This window comes from Eptesicus fuscus, chromosome 6, assembly GCF_027574615.1.
Source record: "Eptesicus fuscus isolate TK198812 chromosome 6, DD_ASM_mEF_20220401, whole genome shotgun sequence".
NCBI lineage: Eukaryota > Metazoa > Chordata > Mammalia > Chiroptera > Vespertilionidae > Eptesicus > Eptesicus fuscus.
In genome coordinates this window covers 20,936,940-20,963,591 of record NC_072478.1, presented here as the reverse complement: position 1 = coordinate 20,963,591, position 26,652 = coordinate 20,936,940, and the positions used below count along the sequence as shown (strand labels likewise).

The window sequence follows — 26,652 nt, the reverse complement described above, 5'->3', positions numbered from 1 at the left end:
CGCTGGGGGGTGGCAGAGGCCCAGGGCGCTCCTCCGGAGGTGCAGTTCCGGGACTGGCCACGCGGGGGCCCAGGCCGCCTGACTCGGAGCCGGAGCCGCAGGAGCATGCGCAGAGTGCTGCGACCCCAGCCCCAAGCTCGAGTGGGTACAGTGAGGGTGGTGGAGCGCTTCTGGCCCCTGCCGCTGCCAGGACGGACTCCCGCAGCCATTCGCCCACGGGGGCTCTGAGCTCCCCCAACACAGCCTCAAGGCTGTACCCCCAAGCCATGCCCCATCACAGCCTTGAACCCCTCCCTCCAAGGCCTGTCCATGCTCCCTACCATAGTGACACCCCCAAGTTCCCATCCTCCCCTGACTCCCTTCAAATTACCCCCCAGCATAACCCACAGCATCTTCCCATCCCACTCTCCCCATCTCTCATTACGCCCCTCCATTCCCATTACTGTGAACAAAAGAGCCAGGGATGCATGGAGGGGGCAAACCCCAAAGGCATTTATAAAAACTAACAACAGCTGGGTGGGAGCAAGGGCAGGGGAGCAGGCTAAGAGCCCCCGGCCACGAAGTCGAAGTCCCGGAAGGCAGCCTGCTCCGTGGCAGTGAGGGGCCTCGAGTCTCGGGCCGGGCTCAGCGTGGGGGCCTCCCCTGTGAACTCCTCATCAAAGTTGCTGACATCTGTGCGGCCTGAGAGCGTGGGCACGAAGGGCGGCGGCAGGCGCCGGGCCAGCAGGGCGTCCCAGGCCAGGGTCTGTAGGGAGAGTGGGGGGAGGTCAGTGTGGAGGGCTGGGGCACAGAGGGCATGAGAGGCCAGCCCCTTGCGCCCCCTCCACCTCTGGGTGTGTGGAGGTCCATCTGAGCCACAAGATAGAGGGGCAGAGCAGGCAGGGCTGGGAGGTCCGAAAGGATCAGGGGAGCCTGGTCTCACACTAAGGCAGTGGTTCCCACCAGGCCAGCCTGGAGGAGGTATGGGTGCAGCAGGGTCAGCGAGGGTGCGGGAGGGAAGGCAGGGGTGACAATGTTGAAGGTGAAGCAACGGGGTCTTAGGGGGAAACGGCCTGGTCCTTGGAAGGATGAGGGTCCTCACCCTGAAGAAGGGCTGTTTCTTCACGTCCTCTGCATCCCTCTCGCTGGATCCCAGCCTCCGCTCCGGATTCCTCCGCAGAAGCTGGGGGTGGGGGCACCATATCAGTCTTCCCCTCTGGATCCCAGAGCCCTCCCCAGTACACCCCAGCTTGGAGGGTCCTCACCCTGCGCATGATGCCGATGGCTTCCGCTGACAGGAATCGGGGGTAGCGAACCTCATCGTTGACGATGCTGTCAAATACTTCTTCCTCGTCGTCCCCAGGAAAGGGGGACTGGGAACAGAGAGAAAGCAGGGAGAACAGAGTGAATGAGTTAGGCACCTCCTCTGGCCATGCCACACCCAGCCCCAACGCCCTCTGCTCTGGCTGCACCTGCACACAGAGGGTATGTACCCCATTTTACAATTTGGAAACTAATTCCAAATTAAGAAGCCACCTGCCCCATCACACAACACGTGTTGGAGGCAGATTCTGATTCCACCCCTGGGCACACGCAGGTTCCAGTGCCATCCCAGGGACAAGCAGGGTGGGGGCAGCCTGTGGCCTCACCTCACCAACCAGCATCTCATAGAGCAGCACGCCCAGCCCCCACCAGTCCACCGCCCGCGTGTACGACGTGTCTGTCAGCACCTCGGGGGCCAGGAACTCCGGGGTTCCACAGAACGTGCTGGTCCGGTCCCCATAGCCCATCCCTGGGGCAGCAGGGACATGTGAGATTATTGGGGGACAGAGGGGGTCCAGCCAGCCCTGTCCCAGGATCAAGGGTGGGGTTGTGAGATAACCTGGGTAGGGTTGGGGACTCCATTCCTTCCCCCCCATTCTGTCTAATACCCTCAGATCCCGGCCCCGCCCCTCACCCTCCTTGCAGAGGCCAAAGTCTGCGATCTTGACATAGCCCTCCGTGTCCAGGAGCAAATTGTCCAACTTCAGGTCCCTGTGAGGGGTTGGGGGGGTGTAAAGAGATATGAGTGGGAATGGGGGCCCTGCCTCAAGCCTGAGGGCCCCCCAGTGGGCACAGCATGCACGCACGAGCACGCACACGCACACACCTGTAGACAATCTTGTGTTCGTGGAGAAACTGCAGCCCCAGCACCACACAGGCTGAATAGAAGCTGCAGAGAGAGGCTGGTGTGAGGCAGCCAGGCCTCCCCACAGGAAGATCATCCAAACCTGGTTGCCACATTCTCAAAAGCCCCCCACCCCCCATTCAACCAGACTCCAAGGGCTTGGGGTGGGGGGAGGTGGGATCTTTAGTGGGAGGAGTGAGAAGGGGCTGAGGCATGGGGTGCAGGGGCCAGGCTCACATAGCTCGGGGTTCGGAGAAGACGTCACTGTGGATGTGCAGCATCAGGTCCCCACCAGCTGAGTATTCCATCACAAAGCACACGTGCTCCGGTGTCTGGAAGCAGCCAAACAGGTTCACCAGGAAGGGGTGTCCCGCGCTGGTCACCGCTGCCAAGATCCGCTTCTCACACATCAGGCTGGACAGGGTGGGGACAGGGGTCAGAGAGCATAGTAGCTCCCTACCCCCAACTCTCACACACCCTAGAGTCTTCAAACATCGGATATTTGTTGAAGGCCTCTATGGCTGTGCAACATTGGGCAAATTGCTTTATATCTCTGAACTTCGGCAGCCTTGTCTGCTAAACAGGCACCTAGAATCCATCTGTCATCCTAGTAACAGTCCCCCAACTTCTCTTTGGGGAGCTGGAAGGGGTGGGCTAATTGGAGCACCCCATCTCCCTGGCCAGGAATTTATTCGGGAATGAGGAAGCCAAGCCAATGGGGCTCAAACTCAGGATTTCTGTTGGAATTTTTAAAAAATATGTTTTTATTGCCCTAGCTGGTTTGGCTCAATGGACAGAGCATCAGCCTGCGGACTGAAGGGTCTCGGGTTCGATTCCGGTCAAGGGCACATTGAGCCTGGGTTGTGGGCTCAATCCCCAGTAGGGGGCGTGCAGGAGGCAGCTGATCAATGATTCTCTCGCATCATTATATTTCTATCTGTTTCCCTCTCCCTTCCTCTCTGAAATCAATAAAAATATATTTTTTAAAAATGTTTTTATTGATTTCAGAGAGGAAGAGAAAGAGAGAAACATCAATGGGCTGCCTCCAGCACGCCCCCTACTGGGGATGGAGCCCGCAACATAGGCTTGTGACTGGGATCTCCTGGAATTTTTAAGGAAGGGCTAAAGCAGGTGGATGAGCCTTAAACTGCTGGGTGGAGGGCATCTCTGCCGCCATGAGGGGACTGCAAATTCCATACCCAGGAAAGCAGAACTGAGAGACATCATCTGAGCACCTGGATACAGCCATGCCTGAAGGCAGACACCCCTGCACATTTCTGACCCAGAGCAATAAATTCTTCTATTTGCTTAAGCCTGCACGAATTGGGTTCCTGATTAACAAAAAGATGTCAAGAAGATTGGGGACAGTCTCAGTGTTTCTGAGAATTTACAGGAGGCCAGGCACTATGCAGAATACTCCAGATTCAGTCTCTCATTTAACCCACCTTGATTACCGTGCACGAAAGGCATCATTACTCCCCTTTTATAGAGGGGGAGGCCGAGGCTCAGAAGGGCCTCCCCAGGATCTTTAAGTATGTCTGTGGCAGAGATGGGATTTGAACTCAGGGCCCTGACCCCAAAGCTGAGGCAATGCAATGGCACCATTAAGAGCATAGGCTTCAGCCCAGCTGGTGTGGCTCAGTGGTTGAACACTGACCTATGAACCAGGAAGTCAAGGTTTGATTCCAGATCAGAGCACATGCCCGGGTTGTGGGCTCAATCCCCAGTAGGGGGTGTGCAGGAAGCAGCCGATCAATGATTCTCTCTCATCATTAATGTTCCTATCTTTCTCTTCCTTCCTCTCTGAAATCAATTAAAAAAAAAAAAAGCACAGGCTTCAGAGCCCGAGTCCCTAGGTTTGAATCCTGGACCTGCTGCTTACTGGCTATGTGACCTCAGGCAACTTGCTCAACTTCTCTGTGCCATCAGGAGAATGGGAACAATGACAGTATTTACTCCATAGGGCTGCTGTGGGGAACAAATGAGTCACTGAATATAAAGTGCAGAGTGGATGTTTCTAAGAGTTAGTATAAATAAGTAAATAAATGTCACAAAAAGAGTATTTTCTTAAGTTCTAGCTTAATAAGTGGGAGAAAGGACTACTCTGACTCCCATTTCCCAGAAGAGAAGACTGATGTTCTCAGATGGCCTGAGCAGGGTCCCCACCTCTCCACCTCATCTCGGGCCACAATGTCCCCTTTCTTCAGAGCCTTGATGGCGAACAGCTCCCCACTGGGCCGGAACTCAGAAAGCAGCACCTGTAACCACAGTGGGCGGGGGCGGCCTTAGCAACCAGGCCAGAGACCCAAGGGTGTGGGCTCCCAGCTCTTCAACTTCTTGCCACCGTCTCACCTTCCCAAAGTGACCCCGGCCCAACACCGCCAGGAACTTGAAGTCCTCAAGGGTCAGGGGTGACTTCCTGAGAGGGCTGTGGAGAGAGGACACTAGTGGGGACAGGGGCAGTGGGCAGCGGTGGCTGTTGGTGGACAGGGGAGGGGTGTCACCTGCAGAGGGTGGGGCCTGGGGTCTCCTGAGTCTCTGAAGGCAGCTCAGATGTGGTGGTTGTCTCCTGGACTGGCGAACTCTGTAGCAGAGAGAGGGGGTCAGAGTGAGGCACCCCATAACCACAATAGCCACCAAGGCTCCTGTCACCTCTCTGACCTCACCTCTGCTCCCACTTGCCCCTCGTTCACTTCCCTCTAACCACAAGTTCCTCTCACTGTGCCCTGAACAGACCAGGCCGTTTCCACCCTAGTATCTTTGCACGGAGTGTTCCCTCTGCCTAGAACCCTCTTTTCTGCACAGTTCCTTCCTCACCTCCTTCAGGCCTTTATTCAAATGTCACCTTTGTAGGTGGTCAGCAGACCACTCTATGGAATACGTAACAGAACCTGCAACACCAGCCCTCTCTATTCCCCCCTTTTCTGCTTTATTTTTCTCTCCAGTACATTTCATGCTGTAAACATATTTTACCATTTATCTACTTATTACCTTTATTGGTATTAGTCCTTTGGAACCACTTAATTCTTTTTTTTTTTTTTAACAAGACTTTTTAAAAAATATATTTTTTATTGATTTCAGAGACGAAGGGAGAGAAGAGAGAGATAGAAACATCAATGATGAGAGAGAATCATGGATCCCCTACTGGGGATCGAGCCCGCAATCTGGGCATGTGCCCTTGACCAAATCGAACCCAGGACCCTTCAGTCTGCAGGCCAATGCTCCATCCACTGAGCCAAACTGGCTAGGACGCCATTTAATTCTTTATACCACATCTATATGTAACTTTGAAAAGGATCAAATATAATATTTTTATGGGGAAAAATAACACAGTTCCAAAAATTCAATCAATACCAACAGGTTCAAAACAGTCCTTCCTGCCTCAGCTGCTCTCCCTAGAGCCAGCTGCTGTGAGTGGTTTCCTTGGTGTCTTTCTGTATTTTTTTTTCTTTCTTTCTGTATTTTATACCCACATGAACCAAAGTGCCAGGACAGGCTCCACTTTCCTTGCACAATATTCTATTGACAACATTCTAATCTTGCCTCTCCCACTGGACAATCTGTCTGGAAATCAGTCTACACCAGATTTGTGTCATTTTCACAGCTGCATACTATTCCACTGTCGTTTATTTAGCACTGGTTCCTATGGAGGGACCCTGAAGCTGTTTCCACTCTTTTGCCCTCACAAAGCTGCTGCAGTGAACATCCTGGGGGTGCATGTGTGAAGATCTAGGGGAGGTCCAGAGTGGATTTCTGGATCAAGACAGTACCCATTCTTTGTTTTTTGTTTGGTTAATCCTCACCCAAGGATATTTTTTCCATTGCTTTTCAGAAAGAATGGAAAGGAAGGAGTGGGGGAAAGAGAGAGAGAAACATCGATGTGAGAGAGACACATTGACTGATGGCCTCCTGCACGGGCCTCCTGGGCCGGGGATCGAACCTGCCACCCGGGTATGTGCCTTTGGCCGGAAATTGAACCCGAGACCCTTTGGTGCAGGAGCCGATGCTTTAATTGCTGAGTCCCTCTGGGCAGGGTGAGATAGTGTCCATTTTTAACTCAGCCAGCTAGGCCCTCCCACGTGATATAGCAACGGGCATGCCCATGGGCTGTCTGTTTTCCTACATCTTTCCCAGCCATCAGTGTCATTAATTTTGGGGAGGTTTGGGTTTGTTTCTTTTTTTGCCAAACTCTCCTCATCTCATATAATAAGATATCTCATTTAATTCAATGCCACGAAGCATGTATTATTTTATTTTTCTTTTATTCTTTAATCCTCACCCAGGATATGGGTGTGTTTTTTAAATTGATTTTTAGAAAGCAAGGAAGGGAGAAAGAGAAATATCGATGTGAGAGAGAAACAGATTAGCTGCCTCCCCAGGATTGAACCCAAAGCCTAGGTATGTGCCCTGACTCGGAATCAAACCTACAACCTTTTGGAGTTAAACAATGTTTCAACCAGCTGAGCCACCCGACCAAGGCTATTTTTATTTTTATTTTAAATGAAATAGCCCTAGGGTTTGCTCAGTAGTTAGAGTGCCGGCCCAAGGACTGATTCCAGACAAGGGCACGTACCTTGGTTGCAGGCTCAATCCCCAGTAGGGGGCATGCAGTCAATCAATGATTCTCTCTCCTCATTATTTTTGTTTGTTTGTTTTTTAAAATATATTTTATTGATTTTTTACAGAGAGGAAGGGAGAGGGATAGAGAGAAACATCGATGAGAGAGAAACATCGATCAGCTGCCTCCTGCACACCCCTTACTGGGGATCGAACCTGGGACCCTTCAGTCCGCAGGCCCACGCTCTATCCACTGAGCCAAACCAGTTAGGGCTCTCCTCATTTGTTTTTATTTCTTTCTCTCTCTCCCTTCCTCTCTGTAATCAATATATATTTTTAGATAATAATAATAATAAATGCACTCAGGGAGGTGGTGAAAAGATCAGCTATCATATACTAGAATATGTCCACCTGGGTCCACATGCCTAGACGAGGGGTGGGCAAATGCTGTTTTTCCTATGGTTTGTAAGCTATTATATTTTTAAAGGGATGGGAAAATATCGAAAGAATACTTCCTGATCTAGGAAAACGATGTATCATTGAAACTTAAGTGTCCATCAGTAAGGTTTTCCCAGAACACCGCCCACCCATTAGTGTATGTCAGCATTACCTGTGGCTGCTTTCTACAGGGGCAGTGTTGATAGTTAGGAGCAAGGCTATCTGGCCCACAAGGATGAAAATATTGATTATATCACCCTTTACAGAAAAAGTACGCTGACCTCTGACCTAGATCAAGATGTAGAAGACTCCTATCACTTGGCAGGCTCCCCTGTGTCACCCCCACCCCACCCAGAGAAAACCACTACCTTGACTTCCATCGTTGACATGAGTTTTTAACATGCCCATTTTCACAGGGCAGTGCTTGGCATGGGTCACACAGCCAGGAGGTAGCAGAGTCGGAATGGGGACCCAGGAGGCCTGGCTCCTGAGCTCATGTTTTTATCCAGGCTGAAGAACTGGACCCTGCCCTGGCAGGTGTTGCTAGGTAGTTAGAGCGTCGGTCCAAGAACTGAAGGGTCACGGGTTCAATTCCCTGTCAAGGAACTTGCACTGGGTTGCAGGTTCAATCCCTGCCCCAGTTGGGGCTCATGCAGGAGGCAAGCAATTGATGTGTCTCTCTCACATCGATGTTTCTCTCTCTCTCAATCTTTCTCCTCCTTCCTCCTTCCCTCCATTCTAACAAAAATCAATAGAAAAAATATCCGCAGGTGAGGATTAACAACAACAAAAAGAACTGGACCCGGGTTCTGCCAGAGGAGTGCTGTGTGACCCAGGGAAGTTCCTGGTGGTCTCTGGGCCTTGAGCTGGGAAGGAGGCCCCCTGATGCTGCCTAGCCAGGCTTAGGGGGGGAGCGAGATGCTTACCAGGCTTGATGGGCTGGAAGGAGAACACGGAGGGCTCTTCTGGGGGGAGCTGTCCAAATCAGCCCCGAGGTTAAGCTTCTCCACGGATATGTCGCTGTAGTACAAAAAAGGAGGGTGTATCTGGGACCCAGCACCCTGAGGGGCAACAGGGGCAGCGGGGACCCCCAGGGCCTGTCCTCCTTACCCTGTGGATCGGGTCTCAGGTGCGGGAGAAGACCCCGGGCTGAAGGTGCCCGTGGCTGTGGCACTGGGAATGAACCTTCGAAGCAGCCGCACCCAGGTGGCAACGTCGATGTTCATCTGCCTGGCACGCTGGAACGCCTTCCCTGGGGGGACGGGCAGTGTCACCCTCCGAGACGCTCCTGGGACCCCTGGCCTCTCCCCTGCCCCGACCCACCCATTCACCTTGCTGCTTGGAGAAGATTTTCTTCTGCCGTCGAAGCCGGGGTTTCCTCTCAATGACAGGGTTGCGGAAGGTGACCTGGGGAGAGGGGTCAACGTGTGAGGACCCTTGCCCACTTCCAGGCAGCGCAGTGGAGAAGCCCTTAGGAGCAGAGGTGTGCACATGCATGTTCTGGGGATTCCGATCACTGTGGCATTGCATCATATTAAGGGGTTACAAAACCAATCCACCGCTTGGCAGAGCCACCTCCTCGGCCCCAGGGGCGCATGCGGGAGGCAAGGAGAGAGCAAGGAAGGGAGAGAGAGAGTGCCATTTTGGAGACACGAGAAGCAGGCACCCAAGCCTTCCTCAAGGGGTGGGGCGGGAGTCTGACCCAACAAGATGCACATTCAACTCCAGCAAAAGGTCCTACGTCACTTAGTGCCCTGATTCCCGAGAGTGGTCCCAGACCTGCAAATCAGCATTGCCGGGGAAGGTGCTAGAAATGCAGATCCACGAGCCCCCCACCTGGACTCACTGATTCGGAAACACCCGGGGTGGGGCCCAGCGGTCTGTTTCAATAAGCCCTCCAGGTGATACTGGTGCCCACCCCGGCGGGGCCACCACTGGTCTAGATGAATTCTCCAAACTCCAACACATCTTCTAGAAAGTGCTAAAGTCACAGAACGGTGTCACTTTATATGTGTCCAATACAGTTGCCACTAGCCACACGTGGCTATGTAAGTGGAGCAAAATTTAAGGAACATTAATGTTTCAGTTCCCCAGTCACACTGGCCACACTTCAAGTGGCTACTAGGCTGGCGGCTGCTATACTGGATGACACGGACAGAAAACATTTCCTCCCACAGTAGAATGCAACTATTGTTGGCTCATCGACAACAGAACTATACAGAGTTCCACCGGATGGCATTCTGGGGAAGCATAAAACAAAATCAAATGCTAGAGAGAAACCCGAAGGCCTCAGCATTTGCCCCCGGGGCCACCCCCACCATTCTCGCTTGGTTTGGGACATTCCTCGCAGAAGAAACTGGCCTGCCACTGAAGTCAGCTCCTCTCTGGTTTCCTTCAGTTCCTGGATTATGAGATCACGTAAGAATTTTCACATGGGGATATGGATAGGGGGAGAGATGTATGTATATAGAAAACAGGGCACATGGGTATGTTAGAGGCAAATTAAAAACATTTTTGAGGATAATTTGGGCTAAATGAAGGGCCAGGGACTTTCCTTCTCTGGGCCTCAGTTTCCTCCACTGTCAGCTGTGCATTGGATTGTTGTGAGGATTAACAAGTGAACGTCGGCAAAGCACTTGGGACACAGGACAAGGGGTCAGCTAGGAATGTTACTCGGATCATGGCCTCTCCCCCAGGGCACATTTGACAATGTCTGGAGACTGTGGCTGTCACAACTGGGGGCTTGCAACTGGCATCCTGGGGTGGGAACCAGGGATGCTACTCAATGTACAGAACGGCCCCTGCAACTGGGAATGATCTGCCCCCATGTCTACAGTGCTGAGGGTGGGATCCCCTGACTTGAACCCTAACCCCACTGCAGAAGGAATCTCTCTACTCAACCGTGGCTCTGCTAGCACATGTTGCCACGGGCCGTGACATGTTGCCAAGTTTTGTTTTTCTTTTCTGGCTTGACAAAATTTTAATTCTGTGATTAAAAAACAATTTTTTTTTTTTAAATCTTGTCTCAAAACAAAACCAATCCAAGCTTAAGTCGTGTCACTGATGTAAGTAATGAGAGGTACTTTTCTGTCAAGGTTCTGAGCCCAATCGATACATATCTTCCAAATTTGGAGCTGGAGATGCAGGAAGTATTTCCTCAGGGTCAGGGGTCCGGCCGTACCTCAGCCACCAGGCAGCCCTGGGGTTCCATGTCCAGCTGGACCTCATGCCTCTCGTTGTCCAAGAAATCCTCCAACTTCAGGAATTTGAGGGCACACAGGCCCCGCTGGTCCCGCCAGAACACAGCCAATTCCAGTTCCCGTGCCTCAAGGGAAAGGAAGAGGGCCGTCATTTGGGGGTGCCCAAGGCCCAGAACCCTCCTCCAGGCCCCATTGTCCCCCAACCTAGCTCACCCTCTCCAGCTCCAGGGTGAAGCTCTGGTCCCAGGCGTTGGGGCCACATGGCTTCCAGGACGTCTGCCCCACCACTGTGTTATCCAGCTTGAGCACAGTACTAACTTCACCTGCAACCGGGGGGGGGGGGGGAGGAGGGGATGAGAGGGTCAGGAAATGCTGGGGCGGGGGTATAGTTCTTTATCTGATTAAATATTTTTATCACAATATCTCCTATCATAATATTCTGCTATGCTATCTTTTTAAAAAATATTCTTTTATTGATTTCAGAGAGAAAGAGAGAGGGAGAGATAGGAACATCAATGATGAGAATCACTGATTGGCTGCCTCCTGCGCGCCCCCCACTGGGGATCGAGCCCACAACCTGGGCATGTGCCCTTGACCAGAATTGAACCAGGGACCCTTCAGTTGGCAGGACAACGCTCTACCCACTGAGCCAAACTAGTTCGGTCTACCTTTCATATTAAGGCCTTTAATCCACCTCCAGTTGATTTTTGTGTATGATGTGAGGTAGGGATCCAAATTTACTTTTATTCTATATGCACATTCCAGCAATGTACTCCTAAATATTTACCCTAGAAAAATGCATGCAGATATGCATCAGGAGATGCATAATATAATGGCCCCAAACTGGGAGCATCTCCCTATCCATTAACAGGAGAATTAATGCATAGGGTGTCCCAAAGAAATGTATACACACTTTAATAGCTGATAGCTCAGTTTTGAAAATGAAATATATTTTAATAAACACTGCCTTTATAATTATTCAAAGTATGTATATAAATTTTTGAGGAACACCCTATATAAATGACAACATAGTCTTTTTAGCTAAATCATGAAAGTGCTGATATTCAACTATTTTTTACCTAAAAAAACAACACAAAAGAGACATACATGAGGCAGCAGATTGATGTTTCTCTCTTTCTCTCTCTCCCTTCCTCTCTCTCTAAAAAAAGAAAAAAAAATCAACTCGGCAAGTGTGGCACAGTAGTTGAGCTTTGACCCATGAACCAAGAGGTCACCAGTTTGATTCCTGGTCAGGGCACATGTCTAGGTTGTGGGCTCAATCCCCAGTGAGGGGAGTGCAGGAGGCAGCCAATTGATGTTTCACCCTCATTGATGTTTCTAGCTCTCTAATCCTCTCCCTTTCTAAAATCAATAAAAAGTATTTTTAAAAATCAAAAAATATATAAAGAGTTGTGTAGCCCTAACTGGTTTGGCTCAGTGGATAGAGCGTCGGCCTGTGGACTGAAAGGTCCCAGGTTTAATTCCGGTCAAGGGCATGTACCTGGGTTGCGAGCACATCCCCAGTAGGAGGTGTGCAGGAGGCAGCTGATTGATGATTCTCTCTCAATGATGTTTCTAACTCTCTATCCCTCTCCCTTCCTCTCTGTAAAAAAAATCAATAAAATATATTTTTAAAAAAAGAGTTGTGTAAAAAACAAACACAAAAAAAACTGAAAGACATCAATTTGATTTGGCTCAGTTTAAGACAATAGACTATTAAACAGGAGTAAAAATGAATGAATGAACTATAGTTCCACACAACAATATGGATCCATCTTCCAAACAATGTTGAATGAAAGAAGCCACTGATATGGAATACATTCTGTATGCTTCCACATATATGAAGTGCTAAAATTACAAAGGAAACCAAAAAAGGAAAAAAAAAAATAAGGTAACCATGAAGTCAGAAGAGTAGCTCCCTCTAGGACAGAGAAGGAAGGGGCTAGAATTGGGGAGGGAACCTGAGGCAACTTCCAGAGAGTTGCATTTCTTGACCTGGGTGGTGGATATATGAATGTTTGCCCTATTGTTATTTTTCGTTACACATACTTTATGTACTAGTATATGAGTGTGTTTTTTATTGTGGTAAATTCACATAAAAGTTACCATCATAAACATTTTTAGGTGTACAGCCACTTGATATTAAGTATATTCACATTGTTATGTGACCATCACCACCACCTATCTCCAGAACTCTTTCATATGCCCCAACTGAAACTCTGTCCTCATTAAGCATTAACTCCCCACTCTCCTCCCCCAGTCACTGGGAACCACCATTCCTCCCACCTCTATGATTGGACTACTCTAGACCACACGTAAGTGGAATCACAGCATTTGTCCTTTGTGACCGGCTTATTTCACTCAGCACGACGTGGTCCAATGGACATTTGGGTTGCTTCTACCTTCTGGCTATTGTTGAGTCATGCTGCTATGAACACAGGTGTGCAAATGTCTCTTCAAGAACCTGCTTTCAACTCTTTTGGGCATATACTCAGAGGCAGGACTGCTGGGTCAAATGGTAATTCCATGTTTAATTCCTGAGGATCTGTCATGCTGTTCAGTGGCTGCACCACTTTACATCCTCACCACTGTGCCCACGGGTTCCAATTGCTCCACACCCTCCCTAACATCTGTTGTTTTGTTTTCCAGTACCCATCTTATGAGTGTGATGTTAGAGTGTTATACATGTGGGGTACCCAAGGAGCCCTCACCCCACCTCATCCCTCCAGACCCACTCACTGGTGTTCTCGGCTTCTGCTTTGAGGCTGCTCCGGCCACTAAGGCTTCCACTTCGGCTGTAAAGGCCCCGAGCTGGCCGGCTCAGGAAGGGGGTGCGGCTGTCCGGGGGCCCAGGCCCTCCCGTTGAGGGTGAGGGGTTCCAGGGGATGGTCTCTGGAAGGTCCCTGCAGCCCACCACACGCACCTCCAGGGTCCCTGAGGGAGGGTCAGGCTCAGGAGGGAACTAACATTGGGGCAGGTCGAAGGGAGGGGGCCCCGCCCCAGGTGAAGTGGGTATACTATACAGCAACAGCCAGCACACAAGTGGGAGTTGGAGGACAATCAGAATGGGGCAGGGGATCTGATACAGGATGGCTGTGCCCAGAAATAAGAAATATGGGACCAGGGGGAGGGGAGAGGCTGCAGCAGACCAGGCTGGGGAGGGGCTCTGGATGCTGGGGTTTAGGACAGAAAAGCGTGTAGGCTGCAAGTCCAGGCAAGAAGCAGAGCAGAACTAGGCCATGATTCAGAGGGCCATCTGAGGTCTAGGGCAGGGGCTGAGGCCTCCAGCAGGGTTGGTCTGGTGAGGTAGCGGCTGAGGAGTCTAAGGAGGGTGGGGTTAGGGGCAGGTCAGAGGTTCAGGGCTGAGGGTTCTGAGAGTGAGTGGCTGGACTGAGGGACTGTGGCTGCAGGAAAAAGACAGAGCTGATGGGGAGGTGGGGAAAGTGAGACAGGAGGGCAAGGTGGGGCAGGAGTCCAGGGTACATGGGGCCCAGGCTGGAGGGTTGGGGTGAATGGAAAAGTGAGAGAACAGTGGGATGGGAGTCTGGATCTTTGGGTGGGAGGTGAGGGGTGGGCGTCGTGGGGCTGGGGACAATGAGGGATCAGGAGTCCAGAGCTGTAGGGTGGGTTCGGGTAGGGGAGGTCGGGACCCACCTGTGAGCGGTGCGGGCTTGCATAAGGTGCTATAGTGCATGGCAGGGAAGGGCCCGGCCAGGCGGGCACTGAAGGCTGCGGACGAGGCTGCAACGAGCTCCTCGCGCAGCAGCTGCCCCTTGGGGTGGTCCGTGGGCAGCTCCCCAAGTCGCCGCTCCAGCGCCTCCCGAAGAAGCCCCAGCTTCTGGTTGGACTCGGTCAGCTTCTCCTGGGCCTGCAGGAGGAGCAGGGCCGGCTGGGGACACAGCTGGGCTGGGCGTGCCCTCCAAGCGCAGACCCAGGCCCTTCCCTTCGACTAAGTCCTACCTAGGGCCCCTTTTCCCTTGAGGCCCCAAACCCAAACCTTCTGGGTCCTACCCCTGAAAAGCAGGTCTGAGCACACGGACTAAAGCCCCGACCCTCACCGCAGCTCTCTCATGCCAAGGCCCCGCCCCTTCACGGAGGCCCCGCCCCACACCACTAAATGCCCCGCCCCCACACGGAGGCCTCGCTGCTCACCTCACTGACTGCCTTGCGGTCCGGGGCCTTGGCGGCGCTGAGCAGGCGCAGCACATTCTTGGCGCCCTCCGCCACCGCGTGCTCAACTCGGAAGTGGTGGCGCAGCTCCTCAATGCGCAGCTCCACGGCCCCCAGGTCCGGACTCCCTGTGGGCACAGGGCACAGGGCAGTGAGCCGGGCCTGGGATCCAGGTCCAACCAACCCAGGTCTAACCAACCCAGCCCAGACACACAGCCTTCCGTAACAACTGGTACTGGCCACAGACATATCAGCACCAACACGCATGGAGTTGCACCCAAGGGGTGGTCAGGCTGTTTTATCCAAACACTGTCACTCCCAAGGGTGGTCTCAGGGACAGAGGCTGTCTCACTGGGCAGTCACACACACAGGCATGCTGTCAACACAGGCGGGGGGACAGAAACATGGTCAGGATCCCACTTCATCCCCAGGCACCGTCATATGGACAACTGGACAGCCACAAGAATACAGTCACACAAACACAAGGACATTTTTTTAAAAAGTAACTTTTATTCATTGCTGATGGGAATACAAGTTGCCTTTCAAAGGGAGGCAGTTTGGCCATGTCTGTCAAAATCACAAATGTATTTACTCTTTGATCCAGCAATCCCAGTTCAGGGACTACGTCCCATAGAAACACCTCTGCACTTGACACAGGTGCACTGTTATCCATGGCAGCCTTCTTTCTAAGAGCAAAAGACTGGGAACAACCCAATTTTGGCAAAGGGACACTGTCACAGAGGCAGATGGGCATGATCACAAGACCCTTAAGACACACGGTCACACCATGGAAGAACTCCCAGGACTCTAACTCCAGCCCGGGGAAAATCATAAGAATGGGATCACACGGCCACATAGATAAGGCATAGAGATAGGCAAAGAAATGCCATCACACGGGCAGTGTCGGCAGGGCAGTGTCACCAGTACCCACAGGCATGGGGACCCAATGTCGAGAAAGCTGGCTGTCACCCCCAGTGTGAAGTCACGGACGCAGGACGCAGCCATCACCCAAAGACACAGGAACAGGCACCAGGACATACTGTCACACAGGTGTATGAAACCTGTCACCCAGAGGCACAAGGCCATGGTCACACTTATCCATGGCTGTCTTGACATAGGTACACTATTCATGGCAGCCTTCTTTCTAAGAGCTAAAGACGGGAAACCACCCAACAGTCTCGCTGTCCTGTATACCAGACTCAGACCCTGGCACTCAGTCACAGAGTCATACCGTTACCCACAGGTGTATGGCACTCACCTGCACACCAATACACAGACAGAACCCTGATATTCACAGGCACGTCATCTTACAAACATAGTCACACTCTTGCTTCTGGACCTGCTGTCTCAAGGCACTCAGACAATCGCTGAGACTTTTACACTTACAGGACAAAGTCACACTGTCCCCAAGGTCATATCGCCGAGAGGCACACGGCCATCATCACCCCATCACACACCATCACTAAGAAACCCCACAAGGGTATTCACAATACAGAGAGACAATCACATGGACAGTCATACTGACCACCCCCCCAAAGACACACACATTGTCATCTGAGTTACAAGCCCTACTGCTAGTCGGAATGTATGTGTCTCCCCAAAATTTCTATGTTGAAACCCAGCAGTATTAGAAGGTGGGACCTTTGGGAGGTGATTAGATCATGAAGGTGGAGCCCTCATGAATGGGATTAGTGCCCTAATAAAAAAGACCCCAGGCCTGGCTGGCGTGCTCAGTGGTTGAGCATTGACCTATTAACCAGGAGGCCAAGGTTCGATTCCCGGTCAGGGCACATGCCCAGGTTGTGGGCTCAATCCCCAGTGGGGAGCGTGCAGGAGGCAGCCTGAATGATGATTCTCTCTCATCATCGATGTTTCTTTTTCTCTCTCTCTCTCTCTCTCTCTCTCTCTCTCTCTCTCTCTCCCCCTCTTCCTCTCTGAAATCAATAAAAATATTTTAAATAAATAAATAAGTAAGAGAGACCCCAGAGAGATCCCTCGCCCCTTTCCCCACATGAAGACAGCTTGAAGACACCATCTATGAACCAAGGAGTGGGCCTCACCAGACACTGGAACTGCGAGTACCTTCATCTTGGACTTCCAGCTTCCAGACTGTGAGCAATAAATTTCTGTTCATTAGCCACACAGTCTATGGTTCTGTGATAGCAGCCCAAACACCCTAACACCCACCAACAGCTGACCCTCCTCTATCTGTCATGGTGACACACAAACTAGCATAGTTACCAGGGCATACACTCAACCGTGGTCCCCACAGTCTGTGGCACATGAATGCTGACACACATCAGTAGCAGACACAGTCACACAATGCATCAAGACCCTGCCCTAGCCGGTTTGGCTCAGTGGATAGAGCGTCGGCCTGTGGACTGAAGGGTCCCAGGTTCGATTCCAGCCAAGGGCACATGCCTGGGTTTCGGACTCGATCCCCAGTAGGGGGCGAGCAGGAGGCAGCTGGTCAATGATTCTCATCATTGATGTTTCTATCTCTCTATCCCTCTCCCTTCCTCTCTAAAATCAATAAAAATATTTAAAAAAAAAAAAAAGACCCTGTCACAAGTTCAGGTGGACAATCAGGTTGAGACACCCCTCAGGCATTCATTGACAGAGACACACATGCTGTGGACACCCACAGATTTACACAACGGGAACCAACGTGACAAGGCAACCACTTAGTCCAGATGTCTGCAATTTTTCCTATAAAAATTGGGAGTTAATACTTTTGGCTTTGCAGACCACACAGGCTCTGTTGCCACTACACAGCTCTGCTGTCCCAGTGCAAAATTGGCCTTAGATGATAGTAAACGAATGGGCATCGCTGTGTGCCAATAAAAATTCACTTACAAAAGAAAGAAAGAAAAGCAATAGCAGATTTGGCCTGTGGGCTATAGTCTGCCAATATGTGGTCTAGGGTAAACTTCAAGTGGGACAAAATGGGAAACTGAGGACCAGTGAGGGTTGGGAATAGGCTCAGGTCACAGAGTGAGTCACAGCACCCACCTCTCTGCCACAGAAAGGGCTCCCTCTCAGGGCTGAGAGCTGAGCTGCAAGTCTAAATGCAGGCTAGATTGTCTCAAGGCGAGGGGCTCACCTTGGGCCTCCTCTGGGGCTGCCTGGCTCTCCAGCTGGCAGGCCTGCAGTGCCCGGCGGAGCTGCATGCGGATGATGTCAATTTTGGTCTTACTGTCCTGTAGCATCTGCTGGGCCGTCAACAGCAGCTTCCGGTCCTGGGGGCAGAGGTAGGTCGTGAGAGGATTGCTGAACAGCTGGGGTCCAACCACCGGCCCTACTGTCCACACAGTGCAGGCCTGGGTGACCGTGTGACAGAGTGTTTGTGTGTTCCTGGATGTAAAGGAGTGATGCAGCCCAGGGGGCCTGAATCCTGGCTCTGCCACAGCTGTGTGGCTTCAGGCAAGCCACTTAACCTCTCTGGGCTTGTTTCCTCAATCTGCAGGAATGGGATCAGTACTAAGAGCACTGATCCGAACTGGGCTGAGGATTAAAGGAGCTGATCTGTATGAAGAGCTCAGGGCTGTGCCTGGCACCAGCAGGTGCTGTATTCGCATCAGCTGTTAGCACGCATGCACGTCCCCATGGCAGGTGTAGCCCTGACTGTAGCCACGTGGGTGAGTCTGCAAGGGTGACTGGGTGGGTGTATGAGACAGTCTGCTATAATGGGGCTCCAGATGTTTGTGTGTGCAGTTCAAGGTATTGCAATGACTGGGCATAGCCCAGGACCCTCTGTGTGTACAAGTAGTAGAAACCGGTTGTCATGCTTGCTTCGGCAGCACATATACTAAAACTGGAACAATACAGAGATTAGCATGGCCCCTGTGCAAGGATGACACACAAATTCGTGAAGCAATCCATATTAAAAATAAAAATAAGAAACTGGTTGTGGATTTTCCCATCCACTTTGTGCTGTGTTTCAAAACCAGGCAAAGCTAACCTGTGGCGACAGAGGCCTGGGTATTGACTGAAGGGGGCAGGAGGGAACTTTCTGGGTGACTGGAAATGTTCTGGATTTTGATGGGGCGGTGTGAACACAGGTAAAATTTCATTGGGTTGTACACTTAAGCTTCCCATACGTCTGTATGTTACGGCTCAATAAAAGCTAGAAAAAGTAATCTGTGTAGTTTATTTCCTCACATGTAATATTTGTGTGTGTGTGTGTGTGTGTGTGTGTGTGCGCGCGCACACACGAGCATGGGTGAACAAGTGTCTCTAGCAGCATGTCTGACTGCTTGTCTGTGTGAGTGTCTCTGGGTGTTGGGACAGACAGACCTGTGACAGTGTCCCCTGTGTTGGTATGACTGGGCGGGGGGGAATATCTGTATGAAAACTCTGGTCTCTGGGTGTGAATTTAATGGTGTATCTGTGGGTCTAATCAATGATGGGCAACCTTTTGAGCTTGGTGTGTCAAACTTCACCAAAAAACTGAGCATAACTCGGGTAGTGTGTCACTTTGAGGGAAAAACTAACTCCAAGACTCTAGTCGCAAATGTTTCATCCTCAGGAGCAGCAAATGTTTCATCTCGGCATGCGGCTGCGTGTCATCAGAAATGGCTACGCGTGTCAGTGCTGACACGCGTGTCATAGGTTCACCATCACTGGTCTAAGTGGTGTCTCTACATGTTATGATGGTGTGTGTGTGTCTAGGGGTTGCTATGACTCTGTGACTCTAGATGTTATGACATGGGTATGCATCTGGATGTCTCTGGATGTTAGGATGATGACATGTGTACATCCAGGTGTTGACCTGTGTTGACATGTGTCAGAGAGATGCCACTAGCAGTGAGTGGCTGTGTGTGGGCCTGACCATGGCCAACCTCAAATCTCTAGGGGACAACTAAGTCTCTGTCATGTGTCTGTCTGACATCACACATAGTCACCCCCTTCCCCATATGCCCTTAGGGCCTGCTTGTACCCCAGTCCTGCCTCCCAGCCCCCCATCAGTCCCTGTCCTCCCTAGCCCCCAACCTCTCCCACCCGCTGCCCATGACCTATTCAAGAGCATGCATGCACATGGGGGTGCCTGCTTGTGCCCTACCTTGGTGCTGCCGTTGCTGTATGTCTGGATCATGTTTTCTGCCCCCTGCTTCACCTTCAGCTCGATGGCCAGCTGCTTCTCCAGACCAGCCACGCGGCTCAGGTTGGCGGCTGAGCAGGCCGTGCCACCCTCACCAGGGGACAGGGGGGCATCTGGAGAGAGGTGGGTGTGACAGAGTCACCAGGGCCCTCACCTCCATCTATCTGCCCAGGAGGTTTGGGCAGTCCCCGTCTCCCCAGCTGAAAGGATCTGCCCTCTGTCCAACCTGGATTCCATCCCGGGCCAGGGCCCTGAGGATCCAACCACCCCAGACCTCGCAGGGATCCCCCTCAGGGCCAGGGCGGAACCAGCATGGATGGGCGTGGGCAAGTGTCCAGGTGTGCTTGAGTCCTCAGTGTTGGTGGGACTATGAACAGAGGCCCCTACTTCTTTACACAGCTGTGTGGAGGCCATGGGTGTGGATGTGGTTACCTGTAACCCATAGGGTGTTGGCATGATGAAGCCAGTGTGCGTCTCCCTAGGCGCTTGTGTAACTATGGGAGACAGCAGGGTTGGAAGGACTGTGTGTGCACGGCTTGTGTGGCTCAGAGGTTAAGCGTCGACCCATGGACCAAGAGGCTGCTGGTTTTATTCCGGGTCAGGGCACATGCCCAGGTTGCAGGCTCTATCTCCAGTAGGGGCATGCAGGAGGCACCTGATCAATGATGTTTCTCTCTCATCAATATTTCTACTCTCTATCCCTTTCCCTCTCCCTCTCTCTATAAATCAAGAAAACATTCAAAAGAGAAAAAAAAAAAAAAAGGACTGTGTGAGAATCTGGGTGCTGGGGTGACCCTAGCATGTTTCTGACTGTTGGCACAACTGGATGTTCAGATCTCAGGTGATGGTATGACTGTGTCTGTCTGGGTGTGTACAGCCAGATACTCATGTCTCTGGAGCTGGCATGCCTCTGTGTGACTTTCTGGAGAGTAATGGGACTGTGGGAGTGACTCTAAGTGTAGATGTGACCATATGAGATTCTGGGTGTTGGCCTAACTCACTATCTCAGAGTACTGCCCTGACAGTGTGGGTCCCTAGCTAATGATATGCCTATTGTATGGAAAGGCTGGGTGTTGGTGAAAGTGGTGTTGGGTCTTCAGACCTTGTCCCATTATGCATACAAGTCTCTGGCTGTTGATAGGACAGTGTACGTCTGGAAGAGCTAAACAGCTGTGTTTATGTGAATCTGTGGGCGTTGGTGTGACCGTGTGTGAGTCTCTGGGTGTATGCTGCTTGTGTGTTGGTGTGACTGTGTGTGCATCTGTTTGGGTGCTGGGTGGTAGTATGGAAGTCTCTGGGTGCTGTGGTGACTTGAAGCCATCCTGGGATCCACATGATTGTGTCTAGGTCCTTGGCTGTTGTCTGGGTGTTGGTGTGACTGTGTGAGTCTAGATATTGGTGTGACACTGTGTGGGTCCTTTGGTGTTGTCCAGGTGTCGGTGTGACTGTGTGTGGTTTGGGGTACTTGTGTGGCACTGTAAGTCTCTGGATGTTGGTCCTTTGTCTGGGTGTTGGTTTTGATGTTTGCTCGAACTGTATTTGAGGGTGGAGGCTACTGTAACCGAGTGTGTCTCCCTGGGGGTCGGTGGAGATGGGGCTAGCCTCCCTCTGGGAACCCGCAGCTCAGCCCCTAGCAGTGGTGCCCCGGAGTCCCGCCTCCCCTGGGAAGGCCCTGCTCACCATGGGTGGCAGTCGCAGGGTCGGGCAGCACCACGTGGGCGTGCAGCTCCTGCAGCTGCTGGTGCAGCAGGTCGAGCCTGCGGGAGGAGCCGCGCAGCAGCAGCTCCACAGGCCCGAGGCTGCGACCCAGGTCGGTGGTGGCCCGGCGCAGGTTCTCGGCACCCTCCTTCAGCTTCAGCTCCTTGCGGATCTCTCGCCGCAGCCGCTCCCGCTCTAGTTCCAGCTGCTGTTGCACCCCGGGAGCCGCCAGGTCAGCACCTGCCAGGCCCAGCTGCTCCAGCAGGGACCAGCTGCGGGGCTCACTCTGCGGGGACAGAGCAGGATCAGTGGGGCCAGGAGGATGTGGGGTAAAGAACACTCAGCCAGCCAAGCCTGGCCTCCTCCCGGCCTGGGGCTCCCATGACAGGGCCTGCTCCACATCCTCTGACCCCCAAAACTGGGAGGTGAGACAATGCCCTGCCTCAGGGGCCCCATAGGTACAGTCCTGTCTCCCTTTATCTGTTTCTTACATGGTGAGATTCTGGAGGACAGGCCCCATTGCCCCACCACTGTGCTCCCCAAACTAGGGGGGGTCCCCTAGGACAGGCCCTATCTCCCTTACATTGTCCTCCCAGACTAGGGGGCCCCAAGGATAGGCCTTGTCTCCCTTTCGTTGCCCCCTCAAATGGTAAGGTCCTGTGGGCAGACCCCCTTCTCCTCTTTGCTGTCCCTCCAGACTAGGAGGCCCCATTTTCCCTCTGTTGCTTCCCAGTCAAGGAAGAATCAAGTACAGGCCTCCACTGCCTCCCAAAACTATGGGATTGGGGTCCTGAGAATAGGTTCTTTCTCCCCTTTCCTCTGCCTCAAACTAGCAAGTGCTAAGGCCGGCCTCATCTTCCCTCTGTTATACCCAAAAAAACTAGGAGGTCGCAATGACAGTCCCCGTCTCCCCCCTCTCAGCCCCTACAACCAGGACCTAAGAGCAGAGCCCTCTCTTTCTTCCTCTATCTCCCTGACGTGGGAGTCCCCAAGGGCCTCAGATAGTTCCATCTTCCAAACAGAAACTCCAAACTATCTCCTCTCTTCTGTCCAAAACTGAGGGGTACCAAGAGCAGGGCCTCTGGCCTGTGCTGCTTAGGGTCCTCTTCTGCCCTCCTCCCACAGGAACCCCAGTCCCCACCTCCAGCTCCTGGTCCAAAGTGGGATCAGCCTCCGCCATCCTGGGTCCCGGCTGAGGGCCCTGCCCTCTTCCTGAACCTCAGCCCTACCCGGGCCTCTCACTGGCCACTTCCTCTTTCCTGCTAGCTCCCAGCAACCCCTGCGCTGGGCCAGCTCCGGGGCTCTGTGCATCTAGGGAACCTTTCTCCTCAGCCCCCGTCTGAATGAACTTGAAGGCAGGCTCCCCCAAGTGTACACAGGCTCCTGGGGCTGGCTCAGAGGTATGCACACTCTCAGATACCTACAGGTATGTGCACAGAACACGAGTGTACACTGATATGCAAATGCACATGGTTGTTTACATGAGCCAGCCCCCTGCCTGCAGATGCAGGCAGTCACAACTTCCTGCTTCCTCTGGGTGCCCACTGCTGCTGACTACAGCCTGGAGGCCTAGGGGGCCTGGCCTGGCCAGGGGCACCTCCCTGAGATCTAAGAAAACAGTACTGGAGGGGTGGGGTGAGGGTACCCCAAACCAGTGGCTCTCTGAAGCTCAAGTATGACGTGAATAATCGTAATAGTAATAATAACAGTAGTTACTACAAGCTGCACCCAGGGCAATTAATGAAGTCCATGAGGCAGGTGCTATTATCACCCCATTTTCTTTTATAAATTTATCTTTATTGTTGAAAGTATTACAGATGTTATCACCCCATTTTCAAGATGAAGAAACTGAAGCCCAGAATGGTGACATAGCTTGTCCCAAGGTCTCACAGCCAGCACGAGGCAGAACCAGGACTTAAAGGAGTGCCCAGAATCCTAGTGCTGGCTCAGCTGTCAGGTGCTGTTACCCCCCCCCCCCCCCCCCCCCGGGGAGATCCCATTTCACAGATGAAGAAAGTCTTCCTTGGCTCCTGACCAGCCTCGAGGGCAGCTGCCCCCAGGGAGGGTTTATGGCAGGCCAAGAGCCACACCCCACAATCCCACCAATCACTCACATGGATCCTGAGCAGCTGCCTTCATTCTCCCCCACTTTACAGGTGAGGAAACTGAGGCTCAGAGAGATGACAGAGCAGTTCTCAATGAGGGTGGGGAATTTTGCACACCCCACCTCTGAGCGCTTTTGACATCACCCAGAAACATGTTTGGTTGTCACAACTGGGGGTGAGGAGGGGGTGCTACTGGCATCTAGTGGGTTGAGACTAGAGATGCTGCTCGATAACCTAGAGTGCACTGGACAGTCCCCACCTCAAAGGATGATCCAGCCCCGAATGTCAACAGTGCTGAGGCTGCCCTAGCCGGTTTGGCTCAGTGGATAGAGCATCGGCCTGCGGGCTAAAGGGTCCCGGGTTCGAATCCAGTAAAGGGCACATGCCTGGGTTGTGGGCTCGACCCCCCAGTAGGGGGCGTGCAGGAGGCAGCCAATCAACGATTCTCTCTCATCATTGATGTTTCTCCCTCTCTGAAATCGATAAAAATGTATTTAAAAAATAAAATAGTGCTGAAGCTGAGAAACCTGGGTTAAAGGACACAGACTGACACCCTGCGCTGCTGACTAGGACTGCCAGTAAGGATTTCCCAGCAGCCCCACCTGGCAGAGGGCTGGTCTACGTTTCCTCCCAACCATGAACACACCCTTAGTCCCATTTTCCTAACAGCAGAACGGAGGCTCAGAGAGACAAAGGCACCCGGCCCAGGACACACGGCAGGGAAGTGACATCGCTGGAATTTAAACTCAGGGTCATCTAATACTACCCACTCCCAACCAGGCCGTGCCCACTGCCCAGCCCCACCCAGCCCCCAGCAGGCAGAGCAGGGGTGCAGCCAGGAGCAGAACCATCTCAAATGGGGGTCCAGGCAGAGAGGAGCAGTTGACCTCCGGCAGGTGAGGCTTGAGAATATGCAGAGCAGGGAGGAAGGGAGGCCTGACCTCCTGGGTTCTCCCTAGAGTGACTCACTCCTACCCAGGAGGCAGGAGTCACCAGAGGGCCAGCAGGGTGAACCCATGAGTCAGGGGCCTGGCCCAGGCTTAGAGAATCCCTGCTCCACCACCTCTCACTGGAAAGCAGGAGACCTCAGGCCTACGTCCCAGAATCCTCCCCTCTTCCAAGAGCAACGGGACCTAGACCCCCACGTCCGGAGATTTCAATGCTTTGGGCGTTTCCGGAATCTGGACAGGACATCCGTTTGCCGGACACAGAACAGACAGGCACAAGTTGGGACAGACAGAGGGACAGGGTGGCAGGCCCAAGCAGCCACAAGAAAAGGATGAATAGGAGGGGGGTGAAAGCGGGCAAGAGATGGGAAGGGGAACCAGGGCACAGGTCCAGCCTCGTTCCAGGAATCACAGCCTCCATCCCGGTCATGTTTGGTACATACCAAGCACATGCATATAATGGGGATTCCTAAACAGCCCTCTCAGGGCCCTGGGGAGAGACAGGGACCCTGGCCCTCCCCAGCCCCAAGGTCTGACCTTGTGTGATCTGCAACACCATATACGCCCAGCTCCTCGGCAAGGCTGGCAGGCCATCAGCAGGACTGGGGTGGGGGACAGGGCGACATGGGGGAGACACAGAGGGGATGGAGGGCAGGTGCAGAAGGAGACGAGAACCTGGTTACACAGCACCACAGACGACGCTGAGATGGTGAGGCACTAAGGGGGCACAGGACATGTCTCAGATTTGGGTCATTGAACCAAAGATCAGACGTCACCCTGGCCCTGCTTGTCAGAGGTGGGGGAGGTGAGTTCAGGGCTGTCATGTCCACCAGGTGGCACGGGGAGTACAAGGCTGGGCGGCAAATTGGCATCAGTCACCTGTGCCTCTGTGTGTGTATATACGTGTGTGTGTGTGTGTTGGGGGGGGGTGACCCAGCCCTGCTCCCCATGCTCAGGTAGGATTCCCGGTATGAGAAAATCCCCAGCCTGTAGACCCGGGTATTCCCACCTGGGATGAGGTTCCACCTGGCAGCCCAGAGGGTGGCCCTGTGGACTCCCGGTCCCCCCACCTAATGAGGTGTCTCGGGCACTTCTGCCAACAGGTGCCAATCGGAGTAGCGTCGGGACCCTCGTAAACCTCAGTCCGGAGGCGGGGCCACTGGAGCTTTGTTGTGCGGGGGAAGGGCCGCGCCGGGCCGCGTGGCCTCCTCCCCTCCCGAGGCACCATGCCAAGCACCTGCCCCAGGTAAAGCGGCACCTGCCGAGAATCAAACCCTGAGGGGGAGGGGAGGCGAGTGACGGGGGCGACAAGCACTGGGACGCACAGCCAGCCTCAGACAACCCAAGTCGCACCGCCGCGGCGCCCCCTCAAATTATCGGGGAGGGGTGGAGCTTGGGGGTGCGGCGAGGGCTCCCGGACCTCCCCGCTCCCCCTGTTGCCTACCTCCACCTGCCGAGAGGGGGGCCGTGCTGGCTCCACCCGACGGGCCCAGGAAAGGGACGCCGGGCATTCGGGAGGCTCCTGCCCTGGCCGCCCCGGTCTCGGGGATCCCGGCAGCGCGCGGGCGGGGGTGCCCGGCGCCCGGCGGCCGCAGAGCAGCCGCGGAGGCAGGTGCGCCTACCTGCACGGCGTCGCTGGCCATGTCCTCGCGCCGCCCGCCAGGGGTCCCCGTGCGGAGGGAGGGGTAGCGGGGAAGGCGCGCGTGCGCCCCGCGCGGGGTGTGAAGGGCGGAAAGGGGGCGGGCACAGCGGGACCCAGGCCCGGGGCGCGGCCCGCTCGGCCTGCTCCGCTCCGGCCCCGCTTGACCAGGCCGCCGCGTCCGCGCGCCGCGCCCTCCGGCCCCAGCGGCTGCCGGGCCCGTCACGTGACCGCCGAGGTCGGCGCCCGGGGAGGGGGCGGGGCAGAGGGGCGGGGCTCCCGGCGGCCCCTGGGGCTGCGGGGCTCAGCCTGCCCGGCGCCCCCTCTCCGCGGCACTTCGTCTGCTCCCCACGCCCTTCTGGATCCGCTCCGCTCAGAGGTCCTCCATTTGGTGCGCGGAAACCCAAAAAGAGTGAGCGCGGTCAAAGCGGGGAGTGGCGGAGGCCTCTGGGTCTCCCGGGACCCCTCAAAAGACAAACAATTCATCTCCCCGTGTGTGCAAGCTCAGGCCTCCTGGAGCCATTCGGTTTACGGGAATTCAAGTTTAAGTGCACGGGAGTCCCCCCCCCCCCATTGCCTGCAGGCAAACTCTGGACAGATCTGGGTTCAAATCCCAGTGCCCCATGCCTGGGGGTAAGGCCGGGGGGGGGG

The 26,652-nt window shown here is 53.6% G+C and overlaps 1 protein-coding gene and 1 non-coding gene across 4 annotated transcripts; one reads left to right on the top strand and one right to left on the bottom strand.

Moving 5' to 3' along the window:
* Positions 1-464: 464 nt before the first annotated feature.
* Positions 465-26,196, bottom strand: PKN1 (protein kinase N1). 3 transcript variants are annotated; one of them, XM_054717371.1, is made up of 23 exons: positions 25,985-26,196; positions 24,900-25,079; positions 21,293-21,596; positions 19,574-19,725; positions 17,615-17,750; positions 14,494-14,639; positions 13,996-14,209; positions 13,081-13,275; positions 10,555-10,664; positions 10,323-10,466; positions 8,473-8,548; positions 8,252-8,393; positions 8,068-8,161; positions 4,651-4,730; positions 4,499-4,574; positions 4,313-4,404; positions 2,384-2,560; positions 2,129-2,191; positions 1,937-2,013; positions 1,629-1,771; positions 1,245-1,352; positions 1,082-1,162; positions 465-745 (listed from the first exon to the last, which is right to left on the bottom strand). In XM_054717371.1, exons 1-23 carry the CDS (start codon positions 26,003-26,005, stop codon positions 542-544), a joined length of 3,015 nt encoding a protein of 1,004 aa, XP_054573346.1. In that variant the 5' UTR covers positions 26,006-26,196; the 3' UTR covers positions 465-541. The 3 variants fall into 3 exon arrangements, with proteins under 3 accessions (XP_054573346.1, XP_054573347.1, XP_008156122.2); XM_054717372.1 differs by lacking the exon at positions 24,900-25,079; XM_008157900.3 differs by lacking the exons at positions 24,900-25,079; positions 25,985-26,196 and adding an exon at positions 22,452-22,509.
* LOC114228477 (U6 spliceosomal RNA) lies at positions 18,296-18,399 on the top strand. The gene has a single exon (XR_003614618.1). It is a non-coding gene; the product is annotated as a U6 spliceosomal RNA (small nuclear RNA).
* Positions 26,197-26,652: the final 456 nt, after the last annotated feature.

Coding starts and splice junctions, on each gene's coding strand:
- PKN1 (XM_054717371.1), bottom strand. CDS start 26,005: ATGGCCAGCGACGCCGTGCAG. Junction 8,549..10,322: donor AGGGCTGCCTGGTGGCTGAG/GTACGGCCGGAC, acceptor CCCTCTCCCCAG/GTCACCTTCCGCAACCCTGT. Junction 2,192..2,383: donor TTCTCCGAACCCCGAGCTAT/GTGAGCCTGGCC, acceptor CTCTCTCTGCAG/CTTCTATTCAGCCTGTGTGG.